We start from the raw sequence: 15,169 nt of genomic DNA, 5'->3' as shown, positions 1-15,169 counted from the left end.
TAAGTCCAGTTTTATCACCTCTTCCTATTAACCTTTGGGGCTCTGCATGGACAAGCACCTCAGTTCACGCGAGACTTGTTAAGGTTGCATTTCACAGATTGCAAATAGTTTCCTATAACTGATTTAAAACCAAAGGGACTGTCTCTTCCAGGCTGTCGTACCTTGACTGTGGATCAAACTTCACTTGTTTGTGAAATGCATTGACTCTTAAAAAGCAGCTGAAGGTTCTTTTAAAATAGAGCAAATCTCTTATTTACAAAGGTTCTTCATAACATTACAGTTATATATCTCTTTTATTTATGTGCTTTGATGTTGTTTCTGTTTTATTGTATCTTACCGTGAAGCTTATTGTGAGTTTTATCTGAGAAAGGTGCCATATACATAAAATGTGACGTACTCTCAGCAGCTCAGCTAAAAAAAATAGGAAATAAATAAAGCAAGCTGGACGAGGTGAATGCAGAGAACCTGCTGCAAATGACAACACACTCATAAAACATCAAGCTTAATGACTAACTAGACAGATCTTTGACATGTAGCTCAAAGATCATTCACCATTGCTTTTATCTGTACACCAACAGCAGTACAATGAAGTTTAACTAAAAGATTCATATTCACGAAGAGAAGAACAGTCTCTGTTGTGTGTGTTTATATCAAACAATGAAGTACAGTTCAGAGTCAAAAAAACAGCACTGACTGAGAGATTCAAATATAAACCACATGACTGTATGAAAATTTCTACATCTAAGCCAAAACAACCTGACACAGAGTGGAAAAAACCCTCGCCATAATAGACATTGCAAAACCTGGTTCAGTGATGTCACAAAATAAAGAATGCATGTTCGGACAAGAAGCTTGAACCACAGAAGAAGAACAGACAGAGAGCACAAAGTAAAAACAGTTTCATACCATTTTGACATCCTGGAATCGAAGATGTTAAATTGTTTCAGTCTTCTGTGTCTAAAATTTGTAAACTTATTGAACAACAGAAAATAAGTCAACTCCTCTCTTCGAAGCAAACTGCCAGGACTGGTTGCATGCCCTTGTGAGTGTGTATAGTTGTGGGTTTTAGCTCTGAACAAAGTGACTGACTCGAGGACATGGCCACCTGCATCACACGTATACTAAATAATATACAAGCTAAAAGACAGTTCTCACGTTCTCATGACAAACGAGGACAAAGAAATTCACAATCCAGTACAAAGGGCGGGGTGTGGACATGCCAGTTGAAGATAAGTCCACCCTTCCTCATTCTAAAACTGTGCGTATCAGTAGATCATCAGTTATCTGCTAGGTAAACTTAAAGCAGAATTCAGTTTCTCTCAGTAGAAAGTCATTAAACTTATAATTTAGATATGAACTATAAAGTGAAATGTGCCACAGTGCATTCTGGATTAAACAGAACTGTTTTTTTAATTTATATGAGGTCAAAGCTGTGATACTGTACCTCCAGGTTGTCCAATCATTCACAAATCCACCGTGATTGAAAAAGAAAAGATTGTGAATGAAGTATCCGGTATCCTGGATAATGTTTGAGTCTCTAACGACTACCTGTAGTCCCTCTGTGAAAAGCTACTACTGTGGTATTAGTCCTCCACCAAACATTCCCTTTGTATTTACCCACAGCTGTAACAAACGTCAGGGAGGTGGAGATATAGTGCCATATCTGTGTCCATTACACTGCACTTCCTTATCAGTCAAGACAAAGCTGTGCTTCATCTCAGCAGATAACAAAAAATGAAAATAAAGAAGCTTTGATTTGAATCTTCATAACAGTCAATAATGTGTTCAAGATGAGTGCCAAAAACCAACCCAACATAAACAGATTTATAGTATTTTTCAAAGCTGTAAACCTAAGAAAAGTAAACATCTTTTTCTTCCTGTGTACACACGAAATCTGGCATGCTTTAGTTCCTGATCATTCTAAATTTGTAACACATAAACAGTGTATCTTTTCAAGTACTTCTATTAACACAAATAACACAAATGACTGGTTTGACAGGTTTGAGGCTATGGAAAAAAGTCCACAGATAATAAGATCCAACAAGCTTCTGTAGAAGCAGAGAAACGGAGATAATTCCAATCATTTTACCTATTTATACCATATTTACTTAACAATGAATAATTTCCACATTTTTAACCCTTTATAATGTATTTCTATAAAACAACACATCAACTCATATCAAACTAACCGCTCTTACTCATGTTTTATTAGAAGTGTGTGGTGGTGTATTTATCAGCAGAACTGCATGCGTGTGTTGGTGTTTACCTTCTTTCTTTTTACTTTGCTGTTTAAAAAAAAGGAAAATAACTTGGTGGCCAAGTCTGAATGCTGTATTTCCCAACAGTAACCACTTAGTCTGCCTTTACCATACTTATTAGAGACTAGTAATGCAGGATTCATACAAGTGGGCAAATCTGATGTTTGGGGCGTTGTAGCAGCGGTAAGTCATGAGATCAGACATGCAACCAGTCCATGATTTAATTCAATCTAAGATATAACACAGAATAAGTGGGCGCAGTTTTAGGATGGTAAAGATCATGCGGATAACTCCAAGTAGATTTAGAAGTGTCTTGAATAATTTAATGGTAGAGGTAGGTAGACTTATGAGTAAATACAGATGGTTACATGTAGATGAAATTTGTACCATATATTCATATGTTGCTTTACTACGCATTTGATTATTAGAATTGTTGGTTAGAACTTTTTGGATATCCTGCCTTTGTTTAGTGAGTAAGTTTCATTCAAATTCACCTTTATTTGCCTCATTTGTGTATAAAATCCCCTATAAAGTGAAATGTGCCACAGTGCATTCTGGATTAAACAGAACTGTTTTTTTAATTTATATGAGGTCAAAGCTGTGATACTGTACCTCCAGGTTGTCCAATCATTCACAAATCCACCGTGATTGAAAAAGAAAAGATTGTGAATGAAGTATCCGGTATCCTGGATAATGTTTGAGTCTCTAACGACTACCTGTAGTCCCTCTGTGAAAAGCTACTACTGTGGTATTAGTCCTCCACCAAACATTCCCTTTGTATTTACCCACAGCTGTAACAAACGTCAGGGAGGTGGAGATATAGTGCCATATCTGTGTCCATTACACTGCACTTCCTTATCAGTCAAGACAAAGCTGTGCTTCATCTCAGCAGATAACAAAAAATGAAAATAAAGAAGCTTTGATTTGAATCTTCATAACAGTCAATAATGTGTTCAAGATGAGTGCCAAAAACCAACCCAACATAAACAGATTTATAGTATTTTTCAAAGCTGTAAACCTAAGAAAAGTAAACATCTTTTTCTTCCTGTGTACACACGAAATCTGGCATGCTTTAGTTCCTGATCATTCTAAATTTGTAACACATAAACAGTGTATCTTTTCAAGTACTTCTATTAACACAAATAACACAAATGACTGGTTTGACAGGTTTGAGGCTATGGAAAAAAGTCCACAGATAATAAGATCCAACAAGCTTCTGTAGAAGCAGAGAAACGGAGATAATTCCAATCATTTTACCTATTTATACCATATTTACTTAACAATGAATAATTTCCACATTTTTAACCCTTTATAATGTATTTCTATAAAACAACACATCAACTCATATCAAACTAACCGCTCTTACTCATGTTTTATTAGAAGTGTGTGGTGGTGTATTTATCAGCAGAACTGCATGCGTGTGTTGGTGTTTACCTTCTTTCTTTTTACTTTGCTGTTTAAAAAAAAGGAAAATAACTTGGTGGCCAAGTCTGAATGCTGTATTTCCCAACAGTAACCACTTAGTCTGCCTTTACCATACTTATTAGAGACTAGTAATGCAGGATTCATACAAGTGGGCAAATCTGATGTTTGGGGCGTTGTAGCAGCGGTAAGTCATGAGATCAGACATGCAACCAGTCCATGATTTAATTCAATCTAAGATATAACACAGAATAAGTGGGCGCAGTTTTAGGATGGTAAAGATCATGCGGATAACTCCAAGTAGATTTAGAAGTGTCTTGAATAATTTAATGGTAGAGGTAGGTAGACTTATGAGTAAATACAGATGGTTACATGTAGATGAAATTTGTACCATATATTCATATGTTGCTTTACTACGCATTTGATTATTAGAATTGTTGGTTAGAACTTTTTGGATATCCTGCCTTTGTTTAGTGAGTAAGTTTCATTCAAATTCACCTTTATTTGCCTCATTTGTGTATAAAATCCCCTTATAAAAGGATTACATAACCCGGTTTTCAAAAGTCAAAGACTTTGAATTAAATGCTGACTCTCTCACAGGTCTATTTCATAATATCTTTTATCTCTGATGAACAGAATATCTCTGAAAGAGTAAGGATTGTTTGGTTTCCTCTGTCTTGAAGTGTCCCATAAAGGTATCAGCAGGGTTAATGACAGTTGACTGTGGAGTCAGTCAGAACTCTTTTGTCCTCAAGGGCTTCCTCAAAGCTGCAGCATAAAGCCATCTCTACATAGAAGGGTGGATAATGTTTGTGAACAGAGGGACTCTTCTCCTTGGTCAGGGTGGGGTCAACAAAGTGTAAGTTTCCTCCACAGGAGCAAAACACTGGAATAGATTTCATTATTCCCCTTACATACAATAACCTTTATTATCATAGATATCAAAACTCTGTTTGATCATTAAGAATTCAAATTAGTTTTTGTCATCTCCTGTAAAATGGTGGTTTATGGCCACCCTGACTGTTTGTCCTACTGTTTGTAGTTGTATACTCTGTTCATCCTCTAAGACACAACTAAACAGCCCTTTTCTTCTGATTGCTGTCTTGTGTTTGTGTCCTACCATCACTGTGCAACTTGGTCAAAAATGTTCTGCTGGAAGCTTAAGGGCAAAGCGATATTTAAAGGTGAACGTTGGCTGCAGGTTAATTTAGCTGAACAAGCTTCTGATGAGTCGAACAAACCCAGCTAAACTTATATTCTGGGCTATTATGTTCCTTCCATTTTCGCATGTTGTCAAATTTCCCAATTCTCGTGCCTGTGTTCTGTGAGCCAATCCAATGTTGGACGAGTTCTTTTAAATTTATTGGTTCTTCATTTTCAGACCATGTTTCACGAATCTGTGTTTTTCCAGATTCATGGTGTTTCATTCACGTTTCCTCATTTTAATGCTCAAATGAGCATTGGTTTATGAGATAAACCTGGTTTATTGCTTTATGAGATAACAAGTTATGGTTTCATCTCATAAAAAGTCCTTTATTGTCTCTATATGTAGACCTCGTACAGTGACATTGGTAAATATGGTACATCTACCATGGTACCATAACAGCATGGTGGCAGAACAGATTCATTGACTGAACTATGTCCAGTTCCTAAACAATAGTTGTACATCTTTACTTATTTGCACATTTAATTTGTGCTGTCAGCTTTACTTTTTTATACAAATGAGATTGTTGTTATCCCTTGTGGTTATTCTCAGTTGTTACTGGCTTCTTCTTCTTCTTCTGTAAACAGGCTTCTTTTGTTACTTCAGCGTCAAACTTAGGAAATGAAACTGTGCAGTATGTGCAGGAAAAATTTGATTCCCAACCACATTCAGTGGGGTTACATGCACATTTGAGTAAAACTACAACAGGGGTTTGACCTGGTCATTTAATTAGACCACCATCGTTGTCCCAGTATGCATGCAAGGCAGTGGGATTGAGTTGTTGACCTAAGTATGTCTGATGCCAGGACGCTGTGGAATGTATGTGAAACTATTCGAGAAATTCTTCTGCTTATAAATTTCTAACACGTAAGTGCAGCTGAAATCCCTGCACAGACATTGTTTTTAAGTTACTTGAATAGTGATTTTATCAGATGACGCTGCAGTTATAAAAGCAGGATCTTATTAGAGCAGAGCGACAGTTGCTTTAATTTGACCCATAGTATTACTGGATTGCTTTTCAGTCACAATCTTAGTGTCAAAACTGAAAAATATGTGAATCAGAGCAGCTTTATTGGGAACTCAGCTATTATTAATATGACTGTACACTTAAACTTTACTGTTTTTACAAAGCGCTGCAATAATACGGAACTTTGGAACATGTAATGAGCTAAGTCCATTTGACTCTGGTTGTCGAATACATGCACAAGTGATTCAAAACTCAACTGCATTATCAGGATGCGTTAATGCGGTTTTGAGAGCTTTGACTGGTCTGACTAATATGTTCACAAGCATTTTAAAAGTGTGTTTTGGTCGGACTAACACAATAAAGGTAACTGAAAACCGATTGTTTGAATATTAGTAGTTGGGCACCTTGAGACAGTCAGTTTGGTGGCACTAATGCATCACATTCAATCTCCAAGAAGGAGGTGTAACAAAATCACATCGGGATAAAAGCACCAGCCAAATTTCAAATCATGACAAAATTAAGAAATGCTGATTTGAATATGAATTCACTGTCAGTTTAATCCAGCTGTTTTAATAAAGGTGACTAGAAACAATAATGACAATGCAAAATGATCACAGGTAGCAGAGTAACTGATACAATCCTTAAAAGCTCACTAAGACCCTTGTTTGAAGATGATAATGTTTAAACATATGCATCAAGAAGCCAATGATAAGAGGCGACTGCTGTGAGCCAAATATAATCAGCATGTAACAGCAACAATCAGATTTTAAGTTTTCATTTGATTTTATACATTAGCTGTCACGTGGTTGCAACAAAATTTGTCTTTGCACACACAAACACACACAAATCTGTGACTCCTTCAGTTTGGATGCAGATAATCAAAAGCTGATAACAACCATGAAACCCACCTTGAAGAATTTGGAGGGTGATACAGGGCTGCTCGGCTGAGTCATGTCTAGATTGATCATGGAGGAAAACTCAGAGGGAGCTTCCCAGTCAACTTCGCTCTGGAAACTGCACTCTGTGGAAACACTCATCTGGTCGTAGCTCCTGTTAGAAAGAGGCAGGAAACAAACAGAGGGAGAGAGGGGGTGGAGGATGTTATGTCATTGGCTTTTGTTTCTCCTCTCATTGTACAGCTTATGTTTTCACACTTTTACGTTTAATAATAAAAAAGTTATTTCAGTTCATGATAGTTTTGAAATCTGAATATGTGATTGTAAGTCAAGTAAATGTCAAAAACAGATATATCAGGCATGAAAACGTGACCATGAATGCAGGATTGCAGCATTTTAAAGATAAGCTAGAGTTTGTTTTGTTGAAGAAGTTACATACAGGATGATGGGCTGTCTCCAGTCTGTAATAATCCCAAAAAGCAAACACAAACAACAGCTTAAACATGCAGCTCAGTGTGCAACATGTCACTGTTGTTAGGTGCTGACAGCTCTAATTGTTATCAGCATTGATGTTTTCCTAACGCCTTAGCGCCGAGCTGAAAAAACACACAGAGGGGACAGAAAATATGACACTTGAAGGACAACACTCACTCCCCAACAGCTGAGCAATTAGAGTACTGCAGAGGATTCTAGTAAACATGTGAGGCATTAGGAGGAGTTTCTATTTTGAGAAGTAGTTTTTCTGATGGATCACACCCAGTTGTAAAACCCAACAGCTAAATTTAACAAAAGAGAAGCTCACTTTGCATATATTATACTGTAGTACAAACTGTGTAGTATTAGAGTTTCAACTGTAGTAGGTAATAATTGTTGTAGGTATGATGTCATTCATTTCCCAAAGAGCAAAAAATCCCACATGAGCACTTGTTTTTACAGCAATATTACAATATAAAGAAGGTATATATGAAGAGGAAGAAGATGGTTGACAAAGACTTGAGTCATTAAAATGTCGTGCAGTGTGCTGTTGGCACAGTCACGCGGATATGAATCTATGCAATACTGCGTTTTCACACCAGGTGGCAGACCTTGACTGTTTTCTAAAGACTTCACATGATCTGATTTCATATTTTGAAGCTTTTATATCTGCTAGATAGCAACCTAAAAACAAAAATAATGTAGACAAACACCCAACTTTATTACAGTAGTTGCTCGGTGTAATGACAGACAACATTTAGTGAAGTGTCCTGGATTACCCGATCTTTATGCACTTTGAGACTGAATGGAGTTGTTGCTGAGAGCAAACATATTTACATTCTTTGTGAAGGTCACATCTCATTGGACATAGCTTTAAGTTTCCTCTTGATAAAACAGACCGATTTGATAGCCACCTGATAATCTTATTTACATAATCTTATCTCATGCATATGTTCAGTGTTCATCAATCATGAAGTTGAATTGTTTCTGTCAGTATTTTAAACTAACTTAATATCTGAGAACTTTATATGCATTAATTTTTTGGTCAAACAACAATAAATCATTTGTGGCCAGTTGTCTTATTTTAAAAAGTTACTTCCACTGAGTTTCAGCTTTTTTCCCCTTATCTGATCTGTGCAAGCTTGAGTCCTCTCCTTGATTCCTCTGTTCATGGCTTAGTCCCTCCCAGCTGTGAGGCAAGTGGAGGAGGTGAGGCCGACACATGAGGAGGGAGGAGACGAAGTATTAAAAAATATAGGAGTATTTAAACAATGCTGCTTCGTTGTTTGTAACATTCACAATTCAATCTACAATGTGGGATTGGTTTAAACCTCCTTTACAGGTCACATGAAAGACAGAGAAGTCACATGCAAACACTCCTGCAGCCTCCTCCCTCCTGCTGCATTTCTAGAACTGAGATACTTTCAAGACGTGCTGAGATCAGTTTCTAGGTCACAGGCAGGAGGACAGAACAGAGACAAAATAAGAAGGCACAAGTTACAGAAATGAGCCTTTAGCCTATTTGTTCATTTGTGTGCTTCTTTTTTTAAGGACTCATCACCTTCCAAGGAATCAAGAATCAGCTACTTTCTTCCATTCAAATGCAGCCTTGAGGGAATCAAGTTGCACCACAGTCTGATCATGCTGACACTTGCAGGTATTGGGAGTAACAGTCAACAGCATCCTCTGATGTCACAGTCCTGTCGTCGATGCCTCCAGCATTAGAGCTGATTTATAGCATGATGTGGGGTTTAATATGTTGACTGTCAATGCAGAAGTAGATGGATTTGCCCTGCAGTTGCATCATGTAGTTACTTGAGGGCTTTTGCCACATCAGAAATGTTGTGTGAAAAAAAAGGATATCAACCGAGCCTTGACTCAGCTTGACTGATGTCTCAATAATGTCTCAATAAAGCCTTTTCTCCCTGTTTCCCTTCCTTAAGAATGGCTTCTTGACAGTCACCCTTCCATGGAGACCATTTCTGATGAGGCTTGGGCCAACAGTAGATTGATCAACTGAAGGTCCAGATGCATCTCTCAGGTGTCTTTCTTAAGGACATCACCTAGTCGCCTTGTTGGTGCAAAAATACTATTTCATATTTGTCTAACTATTTTGTATTTTTTTCCTGCTGAAACTGGTTGTGTCTTTGCAGCAGGCTGCTAGTAAAAACAGTGCTTAAAGATAAAATTTAAAATGGATTCTTTGCTAAGTTGTTGTGTGTTATGTGTAGACACAACACTGGTTCTTCCCTTCAGCTAGGTGCCTTTTTTTAACGATTGAATGATTCATAGCTCAGTGTTAACTGACTAAAAAAAAACAGATGAGGGCTAGATTAAGATTTTTGCACAGTAATGTATTTCTGGTTGGCTTCTGTCCTTACTTTTGCCTTTTGGAAATGTTTCCTCTTCAGTGAAAGGTGTTTGGTGCTAACAGTTGTCTTTTCCTCTCCAGATTAAGATCATGGATATTGTAAACACAGACTATGATGTCAGTTGGCCTACAGATGTCCCAGAAACTCTCAGGTCCTCTGAGGAGCTCAGAGGACCTGAGAGTTTCACTGTTACGTGCCAGCTGTCTTTCAACAAGGACGATACAGCAAAATTAGTGAAGCCGATGGTGCCCAGCCTCCAGATGGCCTTTGGGTTCCTGCTGCCCTTTTTAGTGATGGTATTCTGCTACTCGTGCAACTGAAGGTCCAGATGCATCTCTCAGGTCCTGTGTCAGGTCTTTGCCGGATTTTTTTCCTCTTTCTTAAGGACATCACTTTCAGATCCTGTTAATCTGCTGTGGATAGTTTTTTAGACCTGACACTTGTCCAGTTTCCTCAAATATTTTAAGGACACACTACACACCATGCTGAGATATGCAAAGTTGTCAGCTTACAGCTCTTTGGGAATCACCTTGTTGGAAGAAAAATATCTTCTTATGTCTGTAAAACTGTGTTATCTTTGGCATTTTAATAAATCCAATGGAATAAATGGAAATGATTTATCCTTTGCTAGAGCAATGTTTCTAAAGATCCAATTTAAAATTGGTTCTTTGCTAAGTTGTCTGTTATGTGTAGACACAGCACTGGTTCATCACTTGAGTTATGTGCCTTTTTTATGCTTGAATGATTCACAGGTCAGAGTTAAGTGGCTTAACAAACAAAAAAACAAGTTTCTCTAAAAATGGTCAGGTACAAGGACTGGACTGAAAATGAATGATAAAGCAACATAACTTTATAATGCATTCAGAAAGCCTGGAGAACTATTGCTCAAGACAACTTTTAATATTACAAGAAAGCGTAGCTGCTTGGAAGAAAATCTGAAGAGGCTTTAGACTTTCACACAGCACTTTATCTCTCTAACACTTCCCTTATTATGTCTGTAATACACATTTTGATGCATTGTTAAGCAGATGTATGTTACCTTTAGCTATAAGTAAAATCAAAGGAGTTTGAGCACACTCTGCTTTCATATACTGAAACTTGCAGCCCAGAGGCCTGAGTCTGAAACAACTGCATTCAGCCTCAGTTTCAAAGAAGAATGATGTATCTTTCATTAGCAGGACAGACCTTCCAATCCTTTGTTTACAACGGGATCGCTTACAGTCTTGAACACTGAAATCAAAATAATAAAAGCAATCATGGTCCCAATTTAAAAACCACTAAGTAATGAAAGGTCATAGGTGAAAAAGTGGCTGATGGTTTCTGAAATCACTGACTCCAACACAGACCTCCGGGCTGTGTTTTAAATAGCTGATAACTGCAGCTATGTGTAGCAGTAAGCCAAGTGTCAACTGAAAAAAAGAGAGCTCACTGTGAGGGAAAAATGTGACCTTGCCAGCCTCAAAAAGCTTCTGAGAATAACCTCTGATGCTTTTCAGTTGCAGATTCACTTGTTTGAAATCTGTCTTCCTCACTCTGTCAGTTTACAGACACAAACCGGCTCCAACTTGCCTGAAACTCCTCCACCACAGACAAAGCTTTACTGTTTCAACTCCACAATCAAGGTGATTTACTGAGAGATGTTTGCTGTTATGTCTTTGATACACCATGGCAACTGATTACTTTCACAGAAGATTTGATTTAATGAAAAAGTGCAGATAAACAAACCTGTGATAAACTGTCCAATTTCTGAGTTGGCTGGCTTCTAGAATCAACTTCATTGTCACCTTATCGATACCCTTTACAAGAAGTCAACACAGATACACAGTGAAATATCTGTGATGCATATATATCATCTTTTGTTATTGTATGTCACATATTGCCATAAGTATCAAATACAAACAGACCCCAGTGTTTTTCATTTACTTATAAATCCAGCCTTTGATCTTGATCAGGGTGTGATCTTGTAAGGTCTGCAGACTACCTAATTCTGCCATTAATAATAAATAATGTGAGGATTTTTCTGCCTCCAGGGAAGGAAATACTTGCATATTGGTGTGTGTAACCACAATGTTTAAAATCACTGTTTGGAAATGTTTTCACAACTTCATTGATGAAATCATTGCCATTCAATAGATGAAGATGCACAATGTGGAGCTGGACAGAACACAAAACAAGTTTTATAGATGCTAAGTGTGACTGTGGTAGTGGTTTTCCTTTATGTGTGTACCCAGGCTTCAGCAGGAGCTCGACACAGCCAGCGGAAGTTCTTGTTGAAGCTGAAGCCCTCAGGCTATCAGCCGTTTCCTTCTGATCTGTGCAGTATTATATGGATGATGAGCTCTCGCTCCAAGCTTGTCACATACCAGGAACCCACTGAGTCGGTTTTAACGCACACAGTATTGGTATTGGGAGCTTATATAAAGAAGTTGCAGGACGCATCACCATGGCAACATGGAAACGCTTTTTCTGATGAGTGAAAATCTAGACCGAATAAATGAAAAGAAGGAAGTGAAAAACAGCAGTGTTTAAGTTGCTCTCGAACACGGGTCCAATGCTTGGGTGTCAGGTGACTATCCCAGTCTCCCATCCATCCTCCGCCGGTGCATCAGGTACCACTACAGAAGGATAAATAGCAATATGCATCTCTAAAGCAGTCCCCTGTGCATCTTTAAGATATAGTCAAAGGAGAACCAGTCCATCGAATAACTGTAAAAAAAAAAGAATGTGATACACTTCCATAGAATATAGCTACGGTTTGTTCAATAGGTTGCTGCGCTTTCATATAAATTTGCCAAAAGTTTCTAAAAAAACCACTAAATCTAGAGACAGAAGCCTTACGTTGACAACAGAATAACCCAACAAACATTCCTCCCGTTTATGATTGTATTTCAATTGGGCATATGGGTTTTAAGAGAAGGGGTGATGTTGCATGTGTGTAAAATACAGAGATAGTGACGTCCCTGCATGGGAATCATGCTCCATAGTAATTCAAATATCAACTCTGAGACCTAACTTTAGTAGTAACTTGCAGTCTGGTGCTCCAACATCATCAATGAAGCCAGATGAGACAAAGGAAGTTGACTTTCCTAAACAGCCAACACATGGCTGAAAATAATTTGTGTCAAAGTTAAAGCTGTGTAGTGGAAGCACATCCAGCTTTCTGATTGCATACATGTAGTTTTTATGTTGTCCAGCTGTGGACAAACCCTCAATGCTCCACCCAACTCAAAAGAAAAGGGAGGTCAGCAAACATAACAAACTAACCTAACCTTAAATAGTTTCCATTTGGAACTTCCCTTTTCTAGCAACACACAGCCTGAGGTACTTTGTTTATTTCTCTGAAAGAGATAATATTTTAATCAATGGGTCATATACGTGTGTGTATAAAAGTCATAACTTTCAACAACAAAAATAGGCAATTACACCGTTCAATGAAACATGCACCAAACTGCACGTTTCTCAGTGGGCACTGAGATAAATACCACTTTAACACAACAGCCTGATGCCAAGACAAAGTCATAAGCACAAACTAATCTTTTATTGTTCAGGAACAAATAGTAGAGAAATGAATCTAAGACATTTCAGTTAGTTGGACAAGCCAGCAGCCACTACTGAATAAACTCAAACAAGGGATGGAACAGATTCAACCGCTGACGCACCCACAGTTTGGACTATGAGGGGTTGAGTGAGTCACTGGGAGCTATTGATCGAAGCTATCATGTTCCAAGAAAGAAGCTTAAAAACCTAAACCACATGAGAGAGGGGCAGATTGGGCAAGGCTGAACTGCTGTCTGATGCAAATGCTTAGTCCAAAGACAGGCTTCCCAATAGAAACATTTAGTTTGGCTCTGAACTGAAGTAAAGCCAAAGGTGGAGGCTCCCACTCTGTGGTGGTTTCATGTTTTCAATTTTCATGCTCATACAACACCAAAACACATAAAGCACATAATAATTCATTTTTTTAAAAAAACTGATTAAGCTAAAATAGTAAACCAAAAGTGAATAGTGTTTAACAGATCTGCTAAATGAATCCAAAACAACTGCTGTTTGTTAGAGCGCCTGGCTGTGCATAAGGGAGTGCCTGGAACAACTGCTGCAGGGCAGACTGTTTGCCAGATAGTGGGCGGTTCTGCAACAACCAGTAGTCTGCAGTCGTTACAGGTCCATCTGGACCAATAACCACAGAGTGGTGTGCAGTGTAAACCAAGCAAACATGTCTGTGAAAGCTTTCAAGCATTTATCAGCCAAGTTTCAACTGCTGATAATTCCTACTGCACATAAACATGCAGAAGTTCCTGCTCACCATCCTGTAGAAAGTCAAATGCTGTGAAAGTCATGCAATGCATACAGTATATCATGTTTACAATCACCCCGGGCAAAACAGAGAGTACTGACAATACCACAAGGACAAGGCAAGTCATAATGTTGACATGTTGACTTTGGAGGTGGAGGTGGAAACCCATCTACAGTGACATCATCCTTTTTTTTTTGGTTTGTTCCTTGTTCGATCCCTCTTACACCGGCTTGTATTTTTCTCAAATAAAGATAAAATCTTGCTGCTTTGAGCACTGTAATTAGTAACTGGCAGCAATGAGTCTCCTGTGCTAAATGCAATGCAATAACGATAAACCTCAACATGTCTAAAATTCCTTTAACATTAAAAACTGCTGCTCCCTCACCTTGATTTAACAGCTGTTTGAGAACCTATTAAAACACAAAAGGGTAGCAGAGTTGCATTTATGCTTCCCTTAACTGCTGATCCCTGTGCATCACAGAAGCTCATGTGCATAAGGAAATAATTCACAAGACAAACATACTAACAAAAAGAAAACAGACAACTGCAAACAGAATAGTAACTTCAACTTCTGCTGGAAACATTCCCCATAATTAAAGGCTGTGATTTATTCTAATGAATCAAACAAGAGAAGGCTAAAGACAGCACATCTCCACATGGGTTAAATAAAAGAAAAATCCTATTTCAAGACCGGAACAGGGATTGAACGTTAACAAATTCAAAATAGGGCCATGTTCCACCTCTAGTAAAGCTTTTGTGCAAATCAATCTATAACCTCAACTAAATCGCCTAACATACAAGGATACCATGCATACAAAGTTCAAACCAAATTTTCTGCAGGCTGCATGATGGTGTGGTGGCTTTTTCTGGGATATTCTGTGTGGAGATTGCATGTTTTCTCTGTGCATGCATGACCTAATTTTTTTAAGCCAGGCACTTGTGTAACAGAAAAGTACAAAGAAACACATAGTTCTAAGAGGGGCTATGCAATACTGTGAATAAATCTATGTGTTTGCAATAGATATTACAGATATGTGCTATCGCATAATCAATAGACTTACTCAGATCCAGATTTTCTCAATCATTTCCAATGACCCACTAAAAGGGTGTGGTGGTGTTTTTAGTTCCTTAAATCTTAAGCTCTGCTGTATTTTCTTATTTCCTTCTTACTTTGCTGTGTTTATATACATTGACTGACTGGATGGGGTGCTAGCCAGAAAGACCTTAACATAGCAAGCAGCGAACAGCACCATCACCTGTCTCTGCTCTGCTCTCTGTCATT

General features: G+C 38.0%; 1 protein-coding gene across 2 annotated transcripts in view; it reads right to left on the bottom strand.

Moving 5' to 3' along the window:
* The window catches only part of crybg1a (crystallin beta-gamma domain containing 1a), a 48,516-nt gene that overhangs the window by 25,144 nt on the left and 8,203 nt on the right, over positions 1-15,169 (bottom strand). Inside the window, exon 2 of one of the 2 annotated variants that reach the window (XM_072365576.1) lies at positions 6,760-6,901. In XM_072365576.1, the coding sequence (XP_072221677.1) occupies positions 6,760-6,901 (142 nt within the window). Of the gene's footprint in view, positions 1-906; positions 1,029-6,759; positions 6,902-15,169 lie in introns of those variants that run through there. The other variant, XM_072365578.1, reaches the window with a different exon arrangement.

Source organism: Leuresthes tenuis, unplaced genomic scaffold (assembly GCF_036924035.1).
Source record: "Leuresthes tenuis unplaced genomic scaffold, fLeuTen1.0.hap1 SCAF_15, whole genome shotgun sequence".
NCBI lineage: Eukaryota > Metazoa > Chordata > Actinopteri > Atheriniformes > Atherinopsidae > Leuresthes > Leuresthes tenuis.
Note: the sequence above shows the minus strand (reverse complement) of the source record. Positions and strands in the feature narration are given on the sequence as shown.